The sequence below is a fragment of the Peromyscus maniculatus genome, chromosome 7 (assembly GCF_049852395.1).
Source record: "Peromyscus maniculatus bairdii isolate BWxNUB_F1_BW_parent chromosome 7, HU_Pman_BW_mat_3.1, whole genome shotgun sequence".
In the NCBI taxonomy this organism is placed as follows: domain Eukaryota; kingdom Metazoa; phylum Chordata; class Mammalia; order Rodentia; family Cricetidae; genus Peromyscus; species Peromyscus maniculatus.
In genome coordinates, this window is record NC_134858.1 from 60,091,848 (window position 1) to 60,106,715 (window position 14,868).

At 47.9% G+C, this 14,868-nt stretch overlaps 1 protein-coding gene across 1 annotated transcript in view; it reads left to right on the forward strand.

The window, feature by feature from the left end:
- Positions 1 to 13,752, forward strand: part of Itga11 (integrin subunit alpha 11) — a 107,950-nt gene extending 94,198 nt beyond the window's left edge. Inside the window, exons 27-30 of the mRNA XM_006971452.4 lie at positions 344 to 454; positions 566 to 661; positions 2,691 to 2,804; positions 3,550 to 13,752. Of these exons, the coding sequence (XP_006971514.1) occupies positions 344 to 454; positions 566 to 661; positions 2,691 to 2,804; positions 3,550 to 3,621 (393 nt within the window). The 3' untranslated portion in view covers positions 3,622 to 13,752. The remainder of the gene's footprint in view (positions 1 to 343; positions 455 to 565; positions 662 to 2,690; positions 2,805 to 3,549) is intronic.
- The last annotated feature ends 1,116 nt before the right edge of the window (positions 13,753 to 14,868 follow it).

A 14,868-nucleotide genomic window follows, 5' to 3' on the forward strand; every position in this document is an offset into this window, starting at 1 on the left:
TATATGTGTGTGTGTGTGTGTGTGTGTGTGTGTGTGTGTGTTTTCGCACGGTACCCACATGGAGGTCAGAGGATAACTTGCAGGAGTCACTTCTCTCTTCCCACCATGTGGGCCCCAGGGTTCACTGGTCATTATGCACAACTTCAAATACAGCTCCTCGGTCGGTCGGTACCTAGGTGTCCCTTCTGTCCCCACATCCACCTCTATCCTTGTCCCTGCCATCTGCTTCTCCCCCCACTGTTCCAGGCTGGGGTCTGTCTGATGGCTCAAGCTCTTGCTCCAATTCCAGGTCACAGGCTCTGTCCCCACAGCCCCATGCTGACCCCCAACAATTCTCTTCCAGAACCACAGCAATTCCGATGTGGTCTCTATCATCTGCAACGTGCGGCTGGCCCCCAACCAGGAAATCAGCTTCTACCTGATGGGGAACCTGTGGCTGAGGTCTCTGAAAACAGTAAGTTAGACCCCTTCAGCAGGGCTGGAGGGGAGGAAGAGGTGGCTGTGGGGAGGCTCCCACCTGGGCTGCCCTCCCAGGGCCATCTCTGAGGAAGCCCGGTTTGTGCAGCTCAAGTACAGATCTATGAAGATCACAGTCAACGCAGCCTTGCAGAGGCAGTTCCACAGCCCCTTCATCTTCCGAGAGGAGGACCCCAGCCGCCAGGTAAGCCCCAGGGAGTCCTCCCCTGGGAGGAGAGGGGGGGAACCCAGGTGGGGGCTGGGGAGATGGCTCAGCCAGCAAAGTGCATGCCGTGCAAGTGTGAGGACCTGAGTTCCACACTCCGAACCCACAGAAGGAAGCCGGGCGTGGCTGTTTGTAATCCTGGCATTCAGGAGATGAAGACGGGCCCTTGGGCTTGGTCACCAGCTAGCCTAGCTCCAGGCCAAAGAGAGACTGCCTCAAAAAGCCCTCTCTCTCTCTCTCTCTCCCTCCCTCCCTCCCTCCCTCCCTCCCTCTCTCTCTCACACACACACACACTCTCTCTCTCTCTCACACACACACACACACTCTCTCTCTCTCTCTCACACACACACACACTCTCTCTCTCTCTCTCACACACACACACTCTCTCTCTCTCACACACACACACACACTCTCTCTCTCTCACACACACACACACACACTCACACACACACTGGCAGAGGGCAGACACAGGCATCCTCACAGTGTCTTGATGCACCAGGCTCTGTGCCTTGTGCCGTGGGGAAGGATGAAAGGAACCTGTGTGTCTCGAACAGAGAGGACACTGAGACTGGACACCCACACCCGTGTGCCTAAGGGTGGCCCCCTAATGAGGCTGTCTTGGGCATGGTGAAGTCAAGACTAGCATCCCACCTTTGCCTCCCCTAGCCTGGAGCCTCAGCTCTAAGGAAGGGTGTGTGGTGGGGGTGGAGGCTGAGGTGGAGGTTTCCGAGCTCCTTTTTAAGAAGGCAAAACCACAGGAGCCTGGATGACCTTGACTTCAAGGTAGAGAAAAAGAGGTGAGACTGTGGGAGACAGCTGCTGTTCTAAACAAGTTGATTCTTGAGAAAAACCAGGAACTGGAGCAGCCGGGCATAGGCCTCTGCTGCCCTCCACTGGCCATATCTGAGAAATGCCGCTCTAAGCTGAAGGCTAGTGCCCCCTAACCTACACCTCAGGAGATGCTAGCTAACAGACAGGCAAGATTAAAGGGGGGGGGGGGGGAGGGGAATGGCCTTGGCAAAGGGACACCACCAGACTCAGTTTCAGTCAGGTGCATGCAGCCTTCCAGGCACGGAGAGATGGAAACATGCGTTGATATCTGGGGGAGCCAGTCACTCAAGGGCAGAGGGAAGAGCGAGCGCCATGGCAGCATGTACAAGCAGGAGGAAGGAGGCCATGGGTAGAGGGCTGGCACAGAGTGAAGGGCAGCTGATGAGGTCAGCAAAATAGGATGAGGACCACTTCCCTCTAAATGAGATGAGAAGCTGCGAGGTGCTGAGGGGGCCCCCCAACAAATGCTGTTTAAACAGCACCTCAACAATGAAACTAAAGAAAAAGGGCCCATGACTTCAAAAGACAGCAAGATAGGTACAGAGGAAGGAGATGGAGGAAGGGAGGAGACAATGTAATTTTAATTCAAAATGTCTTAAATATTTTTATTTTAAAAGGTAGTTCGAGGTCATCCTTGGCTACATAGCAAGTTTAAGGTCAGTTTGACCCTGCCTCAAAAAAAAAAAAAAAAAAAAAAAAAAAAAAAAAAAAAAAAAAAAAAAAAAAAGAAGAAGAGAAGTAGGGAAGGAAGGAGGAAGAAAGAAAGGGAGGGAAGGAGGGAGGGAAGAAGGAAGGAAGGAAGGGCAATTCGATTAGCTTCCCAGGCTTCCTGTACACAGCCCTGAGTTCCCCAAGTGACCCTGGGGCTCAGAAAGCGCACATCAACAGACCAACACTGGGAAATGAGGAGCAGCCAGGAGGGCTAGCTCGTGTGTAGAACCCAGGGAGCAGACAGCTAGCACCAAAGGGAGCATGGGTCATGGTGACCGGTCACCTGGTTAGCCGTCCGCTGTGCAGAGCTGGCTGTTCCCAGACCTTGGCCAGCTCCCCCACCTGTCCCTCCCTACATCTCCCAAAGGAACTGACACAGCTCCCTTCTGCAGGCGTGCCACCTCCTGCCCTGGCCTGCCCAAGCCCTGCAGTTGTGACAGTATTGCCTGGCCCCCTCCCCTTGCAGGTCACGTTTGAGATTTCCAAGCAAGAAGACTGGCAGGTCCCCATCTGGATCATCGTGGGCAGTTCTCTGGGAGGCCTCTTGCTGCTGGCCCTGCTAGTCCTGGCACTGTGGAAGGTGAGGCCCCTCCTACAGGTAGGGACAGGGACAGCATCCCTGTCTGACCTCAAAGTTCTAGGCCCTGTGCTTATCCCTGGAAGCTGGCACTGCCCAGCCTCCTCCAACTGCTTGCCTGTTCCCCTAACTCCAAGCCCTTTCCACGGCAGGGAGACTAGTCAGGGCCCACAGAGGCCACTTAAACTACAGTTGCAGGCCTGTGGGGTTCCTCTTCCCAGAAAACAAATAAATAAGAAAAGCAATAAAACATGGCCAAGAGGTAGTGGCACATGCCTTTAATCCGGCACTCGGGAGGCAGAGCCAGGCGGATCTCTGTGAGTTCGAGGCCAGCCTGGTCTACAGAGCGAGATCCAGGACAGGCACCAAAACTACACAGAGAAACCTTGTCTCAAAAAAACCAAATTTAAAAAAAAAAAAAAAGCAATAAAACTGCACAAAATTTCCTCCTCTGAAGCTCTGGTTAAGAACTCTGGGCTCAGTCTCCTTCTGCTACAGATAAAGTGAAGGAGACCCAGAGAGGGATGTTAACTAGGGTGGGTGACAGAGCATGACTTCTTGTCTCCTGCCCAGGACTCCACCCACCTGGCTCCAATCCACACAGTTTGGGAGTAAGGGTACTTAGAATGAGCTGGGGTATTTAGGGAGCGAACCTGAGGGGGCTGGTGGAGGAACGGCAGGAGGCGGCACAAACATGGCCAGGCATGTCTGTCCACCCTGAGACTTTCCAAACTCTGCCTCCCCACAGCTTGGATTCTTTAAAAGTGCCAAGCGCAAGAGGGAGCCTGGACTGGGACCCGTCCCCAAAGAGCTGGAGTGAGCATCTATTGGAGGCTTCGAGTTGATCGGGGCCAGGCACCAGTCCAGGAGCGTGCAGGCCCAGGCCTGTGGCCCCACAGAGCCGGAGCGAAGAGGACGCCTGTAGACTTTGTGTTGAACTCATCTCTGGAGAGATGACACCTGATCCCTGTGGGATGGACCTCAAGCCTGTGTCCGCAACTTCTCTCCTAGAGGTTGAGATGCCTCAGTACTGATCCCTAAGGACTTAAAGGGGCCACTCAAAGACCCAGGCTCTGTGGAGGGAATCTGCTGCCCCAAACATGAAGGTGCTAGGGCTCTGTTATCATGCCCACCTCTGAAGAAACCCAAGGGGAAGCGGGCAAATACAAGCCCACTGTGCACGCTCCATCTGGACCTCTAGTTTCAGGACTCCATAGCCCGGCAGCATAACCCCACCCCTGCACTTGGTTCCCAAGCCACAGCCATCCCTTCTCCAGACAGACCCCAAAGTTCTCCAGACAGAACCAGAGTTGTGTAGCTTGATGTGACAACTGCTGGCCAGTGGTGAAAGCAGCCGTCCGAGGACTGTGCTAGATGGGCAGGTGAGAGCCAGGATGCTGGGTACTCCAAACATCAGAAGGCAGCGGAGCTCTCTTGCAGTGACCTCCACCCACACACTCCTGCCCGCCTGCCTCCTCTGAAGCTCCTCCCAGCTGCTTTGGTTGCTAGGCAACTCACAGGGAGCCTGTGGATGATATAAATCCATGGCTCTCCATACCCACTGTCTTACAGCTGCAGCTTGTCCTGGCACAGATGCACTGAGGTGGGGAGCCTCTGTTCCTTACATCAGCCCTACACACACACACACACACACACACACACACACACGCACGCACGCACGCACGCACGCACGCACGCACGCACGCACACACACACACATGCACACATACACACAGGTACATGTGCACACACCTCCCACTCACTAATGTGTGGGAGAAGGGCTCCTGTAGGGGCACTGTGGAGGGACCCTCTTTGGCATGCACTGAACGAAGCCCATGCAAGGCCCCTCAAAACCTTAAACCTCAGAGGCAGACAGGTATCTCACCTGCCAGCTCGCAGGACAAGCCCCAAAGACAAGGGGCATGTATGTGGGTGCCCAGCAGAGTAATTTATGCCTTAGTCCTTTTGTTGAGATGGAGATGGACACATCAAAGCCATCTGCTCCCCTGTGCAGTCCAACCTTTACTGTCAGAAATATATTTAAGAAAACAACCAACAGATATTCCATTCTGTGACAGAGCAAGGCCGAATTCCACTGTAAAGAGGAAAGGGAGGTGGGTGTCTGCTTCCAGCTAAGTGTCGGGGGCAGTCTTATCTATTGTGCGGCCATCTCTCTCCCAAGGACTACCTGGCCTCACTTGGAGTGGTGCACTGTTCCCCCCAACATCATCACCTACCCATCTTTGGTCCCCAGTTCCTCCAGGCTGGGCCTTCAGTGTTGACCCTCTCACGTGCTGACTCATGTTTCTCTTTTAGGGAGAGACCACACTTAAACCAAAGCATCTCCATTCTAGTCTCACGCTATTCACTTCTCATAGCCCTAACAAATAACTTACCAAGTATTTGGGTTGGGCTTTTTTTAAAGATTTTTTATTTGTGTGTATGTGCACATAGGTGCGTGTGTGGTGTAGTTTGTGCACGTGTGTGTGCGTGTGTGCGCGCGTGTGCGTGTGTGTGTGTGTGTGTGTGTGTGTGTGTGCACGGTGTGTCTATATGTATGTGCACATAGGTGCCCAAGGAAGCCAGAAGAGGGTGGTGGCACCATTCACCATAGCTAAATCAAAACTTAAGCCAAGAATGCCATCTCTCCAGCTTCAGGAGAGCTAAATTGAGGGCCAAAGACAGAACAATGAAACTAATCCCTGAACTTGGAAGCCCATTTCCTTCTAACAGAATCTCAGTGTCCACCCTTAGGAGTGAGGCCACTGGGGAAAAGAAAATGAACGAACCTACACTCAAAAGCGTGTCATCAAGCCGGAAGTGGTGGCGCATACCTTGAATCCCAGCACTCAGGAGGCAGAGGCAGGTGGATCTCCGTGTGTTCAGGGCCAGCCTAGTGAACAAAGCCAGGGCTGATACATAGAGAAACCCTGTTTTGAAAAAAAACAAAACAAAAACCAGCACCTGTGTTACGGGACTCAGCATGCCTTTTCTCCAACACCGTCAGATCTCACCAGAGTGCTGCCGTGGAAAGTCTGACATCAGCAGGCTGACCTGTTTTTGGAAATTGACACCTGTACTACTAGGATGTTAAACTGCTCCAGTCATAACAAGGCAGACGGCTCCAGGGCTCCTATCCCATCATGTCCTCTGCCTACCCCAGACCAACTAAATGACCAAAAGGCAGATAAATCAGGCCCACTTGTACCTACTCAGCCTTCAGCCCTTACTCTCTCCTTTTTCTTAATTCTACCTTTCGGAATCTGTTCATTCTTAAGCAAAAACATCCAAGACTGGCCACAGAGTGCCTGCCCTTTAGAGAGAACAAAGCCTCATCTAGAAGGCAAGGGCCGCGGCCCCTGGGGATTCTGATCCAGGGTATCACCTGGTGAGCAAAGCCTCTGTGGGTGGCTTGTGCTGAGCTGAGCTCACAAGCAAGTGGCATGATAGACAGCAAAACGGGATGGGGGATTCAGCACACACAGGCGGCTTTCTGTGATGAATACTGGAAACTGTTTTATTCTTAAGGTTGGTCATGTTAACCCAGCCCTAGCCTAATCTGGAAGGTCTTGTGGTTACCTACAGCAAGTTTTCAGGGTGGGTTTGTGCTAGATTTCACCCCATCAAGGTCCTGAGAACCCCAGGGACACTGAAAGGGTGTGGGTACATTTGCTATGACTGGAAGGACTGAACGGCAGGTTGATGACAACCATCTTTAGAGAGATGCTCCCTCAAGTGCAACCTCCAATCAACAGGGAAGTCCCACTCCAGCGGCATGGCACTTGTAATGCTAGCATCATGAGGTGAAGTCAGGTCAAGATAGGTAAGCTGGGTTACATAAAACCCTGTCCTAAAATGAAACATTGAAGCCAGGCACAGTGGAGCACGCCTTTAATTCCAACACTCCAGAGGCAGAGGCAGGTGGATCTCTGTGAGTTCAAGGCCAGCCTGGTCTACATGATGAGTTCCAAGATAGCCAGGGCTACATACATATTAAGATCCTGTCTTTAAAAACAAAAAACAAAACAAGCCACGCGGTGGTGGCGCACACCTTTAATCCCAGCACTCAGGAGGCAGAGCCAGGTGGATCTCTGTGAGTTCGAGGCCAGCCTGGGCTACCAAGTGAGTTCCAGGAAAGGCACAAAGCTACACAGAGAAACCCTGTCTCAAAGAAAAAAACAAAAAACAAAAAACAAAAACCTGGGAATTAATAACTGTGTTCTAGCTGCTAATTCACAATTATGTGCAGACAGGGGTAGTACACAGCTGTACTCTCAGCATGTAGGAGGCTGAGGCCTCAAGTTCAAGGATACACTAAGACCATCTCAAACATTGGTCTTTGAAACATTGGTCATATAGTCCAGTGGTAGAGTACTTACCAAACACATTCAAGGTCCCAGGTTCAATTCTTCAATCCCCAGTACCACAAAAAATAAAATTCAGATGAAGTTAACAGGAAATAAAACTAACCTAAAAATGGTTCCTTGAAGGGAGAGCATTTCATGTCCAACCTTAACACCACTCTAAACAGCATGTGTGGAGTACCTATGGTCACTGGATAAATTACCATGGAGGTAGTGGAGATGGGATGGTGATGGTGGAGGGGTAGAGCAGCCAGGATTTCTTTCTTTTTTTTTTTAATATTTTTATTATTTTTATGTGCATTGGTATTTTGCTGTGTGTCAGGTCCCCTGGAACTGGAATCACAGACAGTTGTGAGCTGCCACGTGGGTGCTGGGAATTAAGCACAGGTCCTCTGGAAGAGCAGTCAGTGCTCTTAACCACTGAGCCATCTCTCCAGCCTGCTGTCAGGACTTCTGAGGTCTCAGCTTGCTACCTGTAGAGCAAACAGCTGCAAGTAGCTGAGAGGCAGAGGGGCAAGACTTGCCAGGGGACACTGAGGTGTTCCCTGAAAGCCACTCCCCTGTCCTGATGGGGACAGTCCTCAGAGAAGATGCAGAAGCTAAGGGTCAGCCCTGGGTAGACTTGGGAGAAACTTCTGTAATGTTCTGGAGAGTGGGTATCATTTAGCACCCCTCAGTTCCATTGTTCTGTGAGCTGAACAGAGGAAACCAGTCAGGAAAGCATCTTCCTGGCATTAGATGCTGAGGCCTATGGGCTGGGGGTCTCCAGGTTGTTTCAAGTGTGGTCCCAGCGTGGCCTCAGTACTAACTCGCAAGTGCCATCCTGGGTCTCACAGATGCAGCAGCGTCTGTGAGGTGATTCTATGCACTCTGAGCTCTCACTAGCTGTCACAACTGTCAGCATTGTTCCCTGATTCGGGGGTCTGTTTCCTACACAGCCTACCTTTGTGGCTTTCAGCTTGGTCCAAGCCTAACTTGGGACACAACAGTCTATAAAAGCACCAGGAGTTGTCCTTCTGGTACACACAGTGGGTATCACTTGTGATTTTAAAAAAAGGTGTTGGTTCTCAGGAGGGGCCAATATAAGCAGGACACATGCAGAGAGACAACCTGGGAGTGCAGCTGAGAAGGTGGCCTCTCCCTCCCCAGAGGCCAGTCAGTGCAGGAAGGACCTGCTCTCTCCACTGCCACTCACTGTTCTCTAAGAATAAGATACTGGAATTGAGTAGTCCCTCTGGCTTCAAGTTCCAAGATGCCAGCGGATGACAGAGACAGCTGGCTTCATCATGCCCTTTCCTGAGTCATTGCCATTTCATCTACCAGACAAGGGACAACCAGGTCTCTCTCCCTACAAAGGGGCCATCTGTAGTTAGTAGGTCCCTATTAACTGATGGAGGAGAAAAGCCCATCTGCTCTGGTGGATGAACACACCAAAATTTAACACACACAGACAGACTGGTCCCCAAGTGAGACTAGATGGCCCGGATTTTGTGTCACATTGTGGTCTTCTAGAGCAGGTACTGCAGTTTGCCCTAGACCTGTCATGTCAGTACACAGATGTCACCTGAAACAAGGAAAAACATGCTCTGAAATCTCAAAGCCATCTGGGTTCTTCAGGCCAGGAACAGAGTGCAAAGCCACAGCAGCCTCACAGAAGCATCAGGGGCATTACCTGGTCCCAGTGCAAGTACAGCACCATGGGCTGAGAGACACACAGCCCACTTCCAACCCTGAGCTGGAGTAAAAAGTCAAGTCTGGGCCTGAATCCTCCATGATAAAATCAAAGGGTTGCACTAAGTGATATTTCCTGATCTCTATAGGTTAGGGTGGTCACCCCAAATCTAAGCCTCTAACACATTAACACTTAGAAGAGTGTACATACAATTAAAATAAATGAAATATATTTGTTGGGAGAGAGAGAGAGAGAGAGAGAGAGAGAGAGAGAGAGAGAGAGAGAGAGAGAGAGAGAGAGAGAGAGAGAGAGAGAGAGAACAACTAGAAGAAATTGGGTCTAATGGCATAGACCTGCTATTCCAGCTACTCTGGAGGCTGAGGCAGGAAGATCCCAAGTTCAAGGCCTGCCTGGGGAACCTAGTAATAAATAAATTAAGTAAAGTAAAAAGAAGGCTGGAAATATAGCTCAGTGGTAACCTTGCCTACAAGCATGAGACCCTGGGTTCAATACCTGGTCCCAAAAGAGTAAAAAATTTTTAAAAAGTAAAAAATTAAAAAAATTTAAAAACCTCTGGATATAAAGATATTTTTATTACTCAACTAAAGGCTGTATCTTCTTGGAGTGGGGAGGACTCCAAAACTGGGCCAGGTGTGGTGATATGCATCTATAATCCCCGTCCTCAGAAGGCAGAGGCAGGAGGATGGAGAGTTCTATGTTGTGTCGGGTTTTTGGTTCACACAGGTCAGTGGAAGAAACAAGGTCACTCTAGGATGACTTTTAGCCTTGGGGCTGCAGAGACTCAGCTTCTGGTAAACTGACTGTAGCTTTGCAAAAGGCTTTTTTATTGTTATACAATTTTCACCTTAGCAAGTCAGTTTCCACATACCAAAACCTCTTCTCTGAAGCGCCACAAAGGAATTAGCCACAGAATCTCTTAGTTTTCCAAGTTCTTCTGCAACCAAGTTTTTGTATAGACTTTGAACCTTTAGGAAACTCAGGTAAGATTTGCATACTTCAAACATAAGGTAGTGGACACAAAAGGCAGCAGTCACACAAGGCAGACCAAAGCCCAGGTGCTAACGCTCCGGAATCAAATCAGCTGCAAAGCTCTGCTACAGTTCTAAGCTAGCCTGAGCTATGTAAGAAGGCCCTATCTCAAATACAGAAGAGAAGCACCAGAGAGACGGCTCAGAGGTTAAGAGCACTGACTTCTGAAACTCAGTTAAGACCTCCACACCCCTCTCCCTCTCTCTCTCTCTCTCTCTCTCTCTCTCTCTCTCTCTCTCTCTCTCTCTCTCTCTCTCTCTCACACACACACACACACACACACACACACACACACACACACACTCACACAAGCATGCAAAATAAATGTATTTTTAAAATGCAAAGTTCTAGCTGGGTGGTGGTGGCGCATGTCTTTAATCCCAGCACTCGGGAAGCAGAGGCAAGTAGATCTCTGTGAGTCCGAGGCCAGTCTAGTCTACAGAGTGAGATCCAGGACAGGATTCAAAGCTGCACAGAGAAACCCTGTCTTGAAAAACAAAACAAAAAGTAAAGTTCTGATATAACTTTAAAAAAAAAAAAGTACTAAATGAGAAAGAAAACCTTTAAGCTTCCACAAAATTTCTAATAAATACTAAGTAAACAGCCACAGCCACAACACACAGGAAACACAAACAATGTGTTAAAGGAACACACATAAAAACCAAATGAAACTATTCTTCATTAATCACCCTGGAAAAAATGAGGTAATCTCTAGCGTCTGTCAATACAGGACCAGGAAAGATGGCAGACAGTTGAAGCACCTGTCAGAACTGTAAATACATTTACACATTTAAAGCAGAAGATCCAATGCTAGCAGTGAGCTTAAGTGGCTGTAAACCATGTGAGTGTTCACTATCACATTACTTAGAAAACTGAAAACCTAAATAAATGCCCACCAATAAAAATCTGGGTAGCTGGGCGGCGGTGGCGCACGCTTTTAATTCCAGCACTCAGGAGGCAGAGCCAAGCAGTGTGAGTGAGAGGCCAACCTGGTCTACAGAGGGAGATCCAGGACAGGCACCAAAACTACACTGAGAAATCCTGTCTCAAAACAACAACAACAACAAAAAAAAAAAAATACAAAAAATACAAATCTGGGTAAACAGACTTTAAGACCATATACAGAAATAAATGCTATGTATTTTTTAAAACATATATGGAAATGAAAACATGCTTATTATATTAACTAAACATGAAGTCCACCTGCATTTTCAAGTGAAAAGAAATTATATATACACACACAGAAAACTTAGGAGAAGCCACTAAAAAGATGTCTTGTGATGACTGGCTCTAGAGAGTCCAAATGGGACACGGGAGACTTTGGTTTTACTAGTTGAGCTGTTCTTTAATATAGGATATTTTCCCCCCACACAGATATAACTTCAACAACCCTTTTAAAAGAAACTCAACAAAAGATCTCACATTGAACAATAAAGACACAAACTTCAAGATCCTTTTTTTTTCAAACATTTACTGAACACAACACCATTTTTCCTTTTACACAGCAAAGTTGTTAGTTTCACATTAGCCGAGCCATTAGGACTGTCAATTGCCATGAAATCAAAAGTGATTCTACATGTCAAACTCAAACAGAAGACATCATGCAATATATAAATCACTGATAGACCTCGGGTGCAGTCAGCAAGGTTACTATGCTTATTAAAGTCACATAAATGGCTTGACAAGAGTGCACGATAGAATGACATCACTGGCTTGTAATAAACCATGGTGAATTACTAGACTACAACTATGTAGCTCCTCTGCCCCGAGGACGGCAGGATGCGGTGAACATTACAAAGGACAGGGTCTTGCCAACAGGTTACGGCCAGATGTTACTCCCCAGCTGTGGACCTCTGAAAAGACTGGGTAGGAAAGCTGGGGGGAGGGTCCCTTCATCTTTTCTCCTCTACCAATTACTGAGCAACAACAACAACAACAGCCATGCACACATTTTACAACACCCAATAAGAAAGAGATACAAAACCTGTCTGTTTCCTCGCCTTGCAGGCTTGCATCCTCATGCCTTCATTTTTCTGGTGAGGCCACTCATCCCATGATTCACCCCTAAAGGAAAGCTGACAGTAATTCAGCAGTAGTCACCCCTGCAACACACCAAAGATATCCTCCCCATAAGCATCAAGCCACTGTCCCTTCCCAATACATTAACACAAAGGTACACTCCACAAACCTAGGACTAGAGACCACATTTACTTTACATTGGAAAAGTCAATGTATCAGCATTGTCACTGTAGGATTTATTCCAGATCCCAGGGTTGGGAAAGGGGATGTTGTATGCCCTGGCCCATCTCAAGGTTTGGGCAGGTCTATCTATCAGACATGTCTAAGGAAGCCCCTCTGTGTATGTACATAGTGAGGGACTGGCCGACGATATTCAGAATGGAGCTGTGCACTTTCAAAGTGGGAGTGGGCACAGCTTAGAATCTGGACTGAAATCAGTTCATAGAGCAAAAGACAGAGTTGAAGGTTTTACTCCTATTAACATAGCAGGAAGTCTTGTCAGTGAGAAGGATGTGCTCCCGAGCGCACTGACATCTGAGCAGCTGATAAAGAACACTTCAGATTTTTATAACTGTCCTAATGAAGTATATATAGACACTTTTATCCACCTACTCAGAGTTCAGCCACTGGCCACTTCTCAACCAGCAATGGGCAGACAACTCTCTCCTCTGGCTGCCCTACTCCAAGAATAAGGAAGCTCTTCTGCTTGGATTATCCAAAGTGGATCTCCCGATTTTGAGGAGAAAAATGCTGTTAACACAGAACTGCTCTCTGGAACTTGAATTTTCAGAAACATTCGTCTAATGCCGTGTTGCCTTTAGGGAGGCCTTGCTCCTAAATCATAGCTGATGCCAGTCAAATAGTCCTCCCAATCACCATTTATCAACTATTGGTGTAATGAGATCAAAACCCTGTCAGAAACTAGCAAAACCAAAGCTTGGCAGGTGGGCTGCTCTGGGGTTTGCATGTTTCAAGTTCCTTCAGTGGGGAACCTTCAGGTGGTCGGGCTGTCAGAGCAACCAGGGTGGACTAGAAAAAGCTATGGTGTCCGAGTCAGTTACCCCCTTCTTCAGCAAGTAAGGGGATGGGTTTGCTGCCCAGACTGGGGTGAGTCACTGACACGCAAGTGTTCACTTCCTAACTGCAGAAGTGGAAGACACCCTCCTGCACTCCTGGCTCATCCAAATTTACGTGACAATTTACATGACAGAGAAGTGTTCTGGGAAATCACTAACATTGCCAAGAAAGAGTTGGACTTCAAAGCATGATTCTACCAATCACAAACAAATGACAGCCGAGGCTGCAGGAGACAGCCCAGGAAACTAGCTACAAAGCTCCCACCTTCCACACCTACTTATTTTTCTTTAAAAACAAAAGTTTATGGAACATTTGGCTGAGCTTATTTTTAAAGAATTCTACCAAAAACCAATGATGGACAAAACAGGCATGAAGATCACTTCTTCCAGTAATGGCTTTATACAGGTGCTCCCCAATGCACAAATGTGGAGTGACTTGACAGACAGAATTAGACCCTCAGCCAGAGTGCACAATGTGCAGCTACAGTCTAAATAAATCTAGCCAGTTTACCACCAGCATGGCTCAGTCTGCTCCCCATCATCAGCAGTCTTCCCCCTTCAAAGCTGTCCTTAATTCCATCTCTGATATGGACATATTATCATTATCGTCATATATAATATCTAGAACAGTGTTGGTCCTGGGTAGTGAAGGGGAAAAAATGTTTTTAAAACATGCAACATTATCTGATATTTTAAGTTTAGGTGCTTAAAACCATACACATTAAAAAACGGAACCAACTGAATACTAAGTGTCACAGCTATTCCTCACTGTCCCTTTCAGGCCTTCGAGTCTGAAAAGGAAAGACCTGACCTGAGCCTGGGCAGAGGCAGGACTGACTCACCTGTGCAGTGCATCATCTCCTCCAGGCCGCTGAGAGCTGCCAGAGCAAGTGGAGACAGAATCTCCTTGAGTCATGTCAGGAGGGTCAAGGTCAGTAGTTCCCAAATTAGGGTCATTCCAACACCTCCCTTTAAGCCATCAGGAAGCCTTCCTTGTAAACTCTCAAGTTGGGAACACAGAAATCTATTACCATGGAAGAATTCACCATCCAAACACTCCTAACTGAAGCAAGAACACACACGAAGCACAATGACAGCAACTGTGTCTTGACCCTTGGAGCAGGAAGTTCGTCAAGTCTCTCCTGCCCTCCCAGGTAGTTCATTTTGTGGGGTATCTCTGTGAAGGCCCTAGGTGCTGATTTTGGCTTGGTCATTTTTTATACTGCTCCAACTGCAACCTTCCTTGTCCATTTTAAAAAGCACAGGTAAAATGTTTGTGAAATCTTACAGGTTGTTTAAAGTTTATATCTGATGTTGCATCATGACAACGCTTTTCACTAAAGGAAAACAAGAAGCTGCGGGTCTCCACTTATGGTACCATGCACTAGGGGTAGCTCAGGCATTCATTTGGCACTAGAGAAAAATTACAGGAACAACTAGTTTTACTTTCATTATCATTCCCAGCATCAGGAGAAGCAGGTGTTCCTTCAACTTGAATTTCTGTGATGCTTATAAGAAAAATCACAGAATACTCTTGAGAATTGAAATGTTGCTGATATAAGAAAGCAAAAAAAGACCTCAGTACCACATTCCGTGGTAGAAAAGTCTGCAGCTCTGAGATATACCTTCTGTGTGGCATTGAGAATCATTTTTCCTCATCAAATACTTCATTTCCTATACCCTACTCCCGGTTTTCCTACATCTTACAATGGACTAAGTAAAGACATCAGAAGTGTGTCCTCGTTCATCTTACACCTAACAGGGAGACAGAAATAAATGTCCTCTGGAAAGGCAGTTTCCCAATTTTAAAGATACAACACAAGAAGAAAGGGCTAAAAGGGGGCAAAGAGACTATCCAGCTATACTATGCCAATGTTTCATAATAC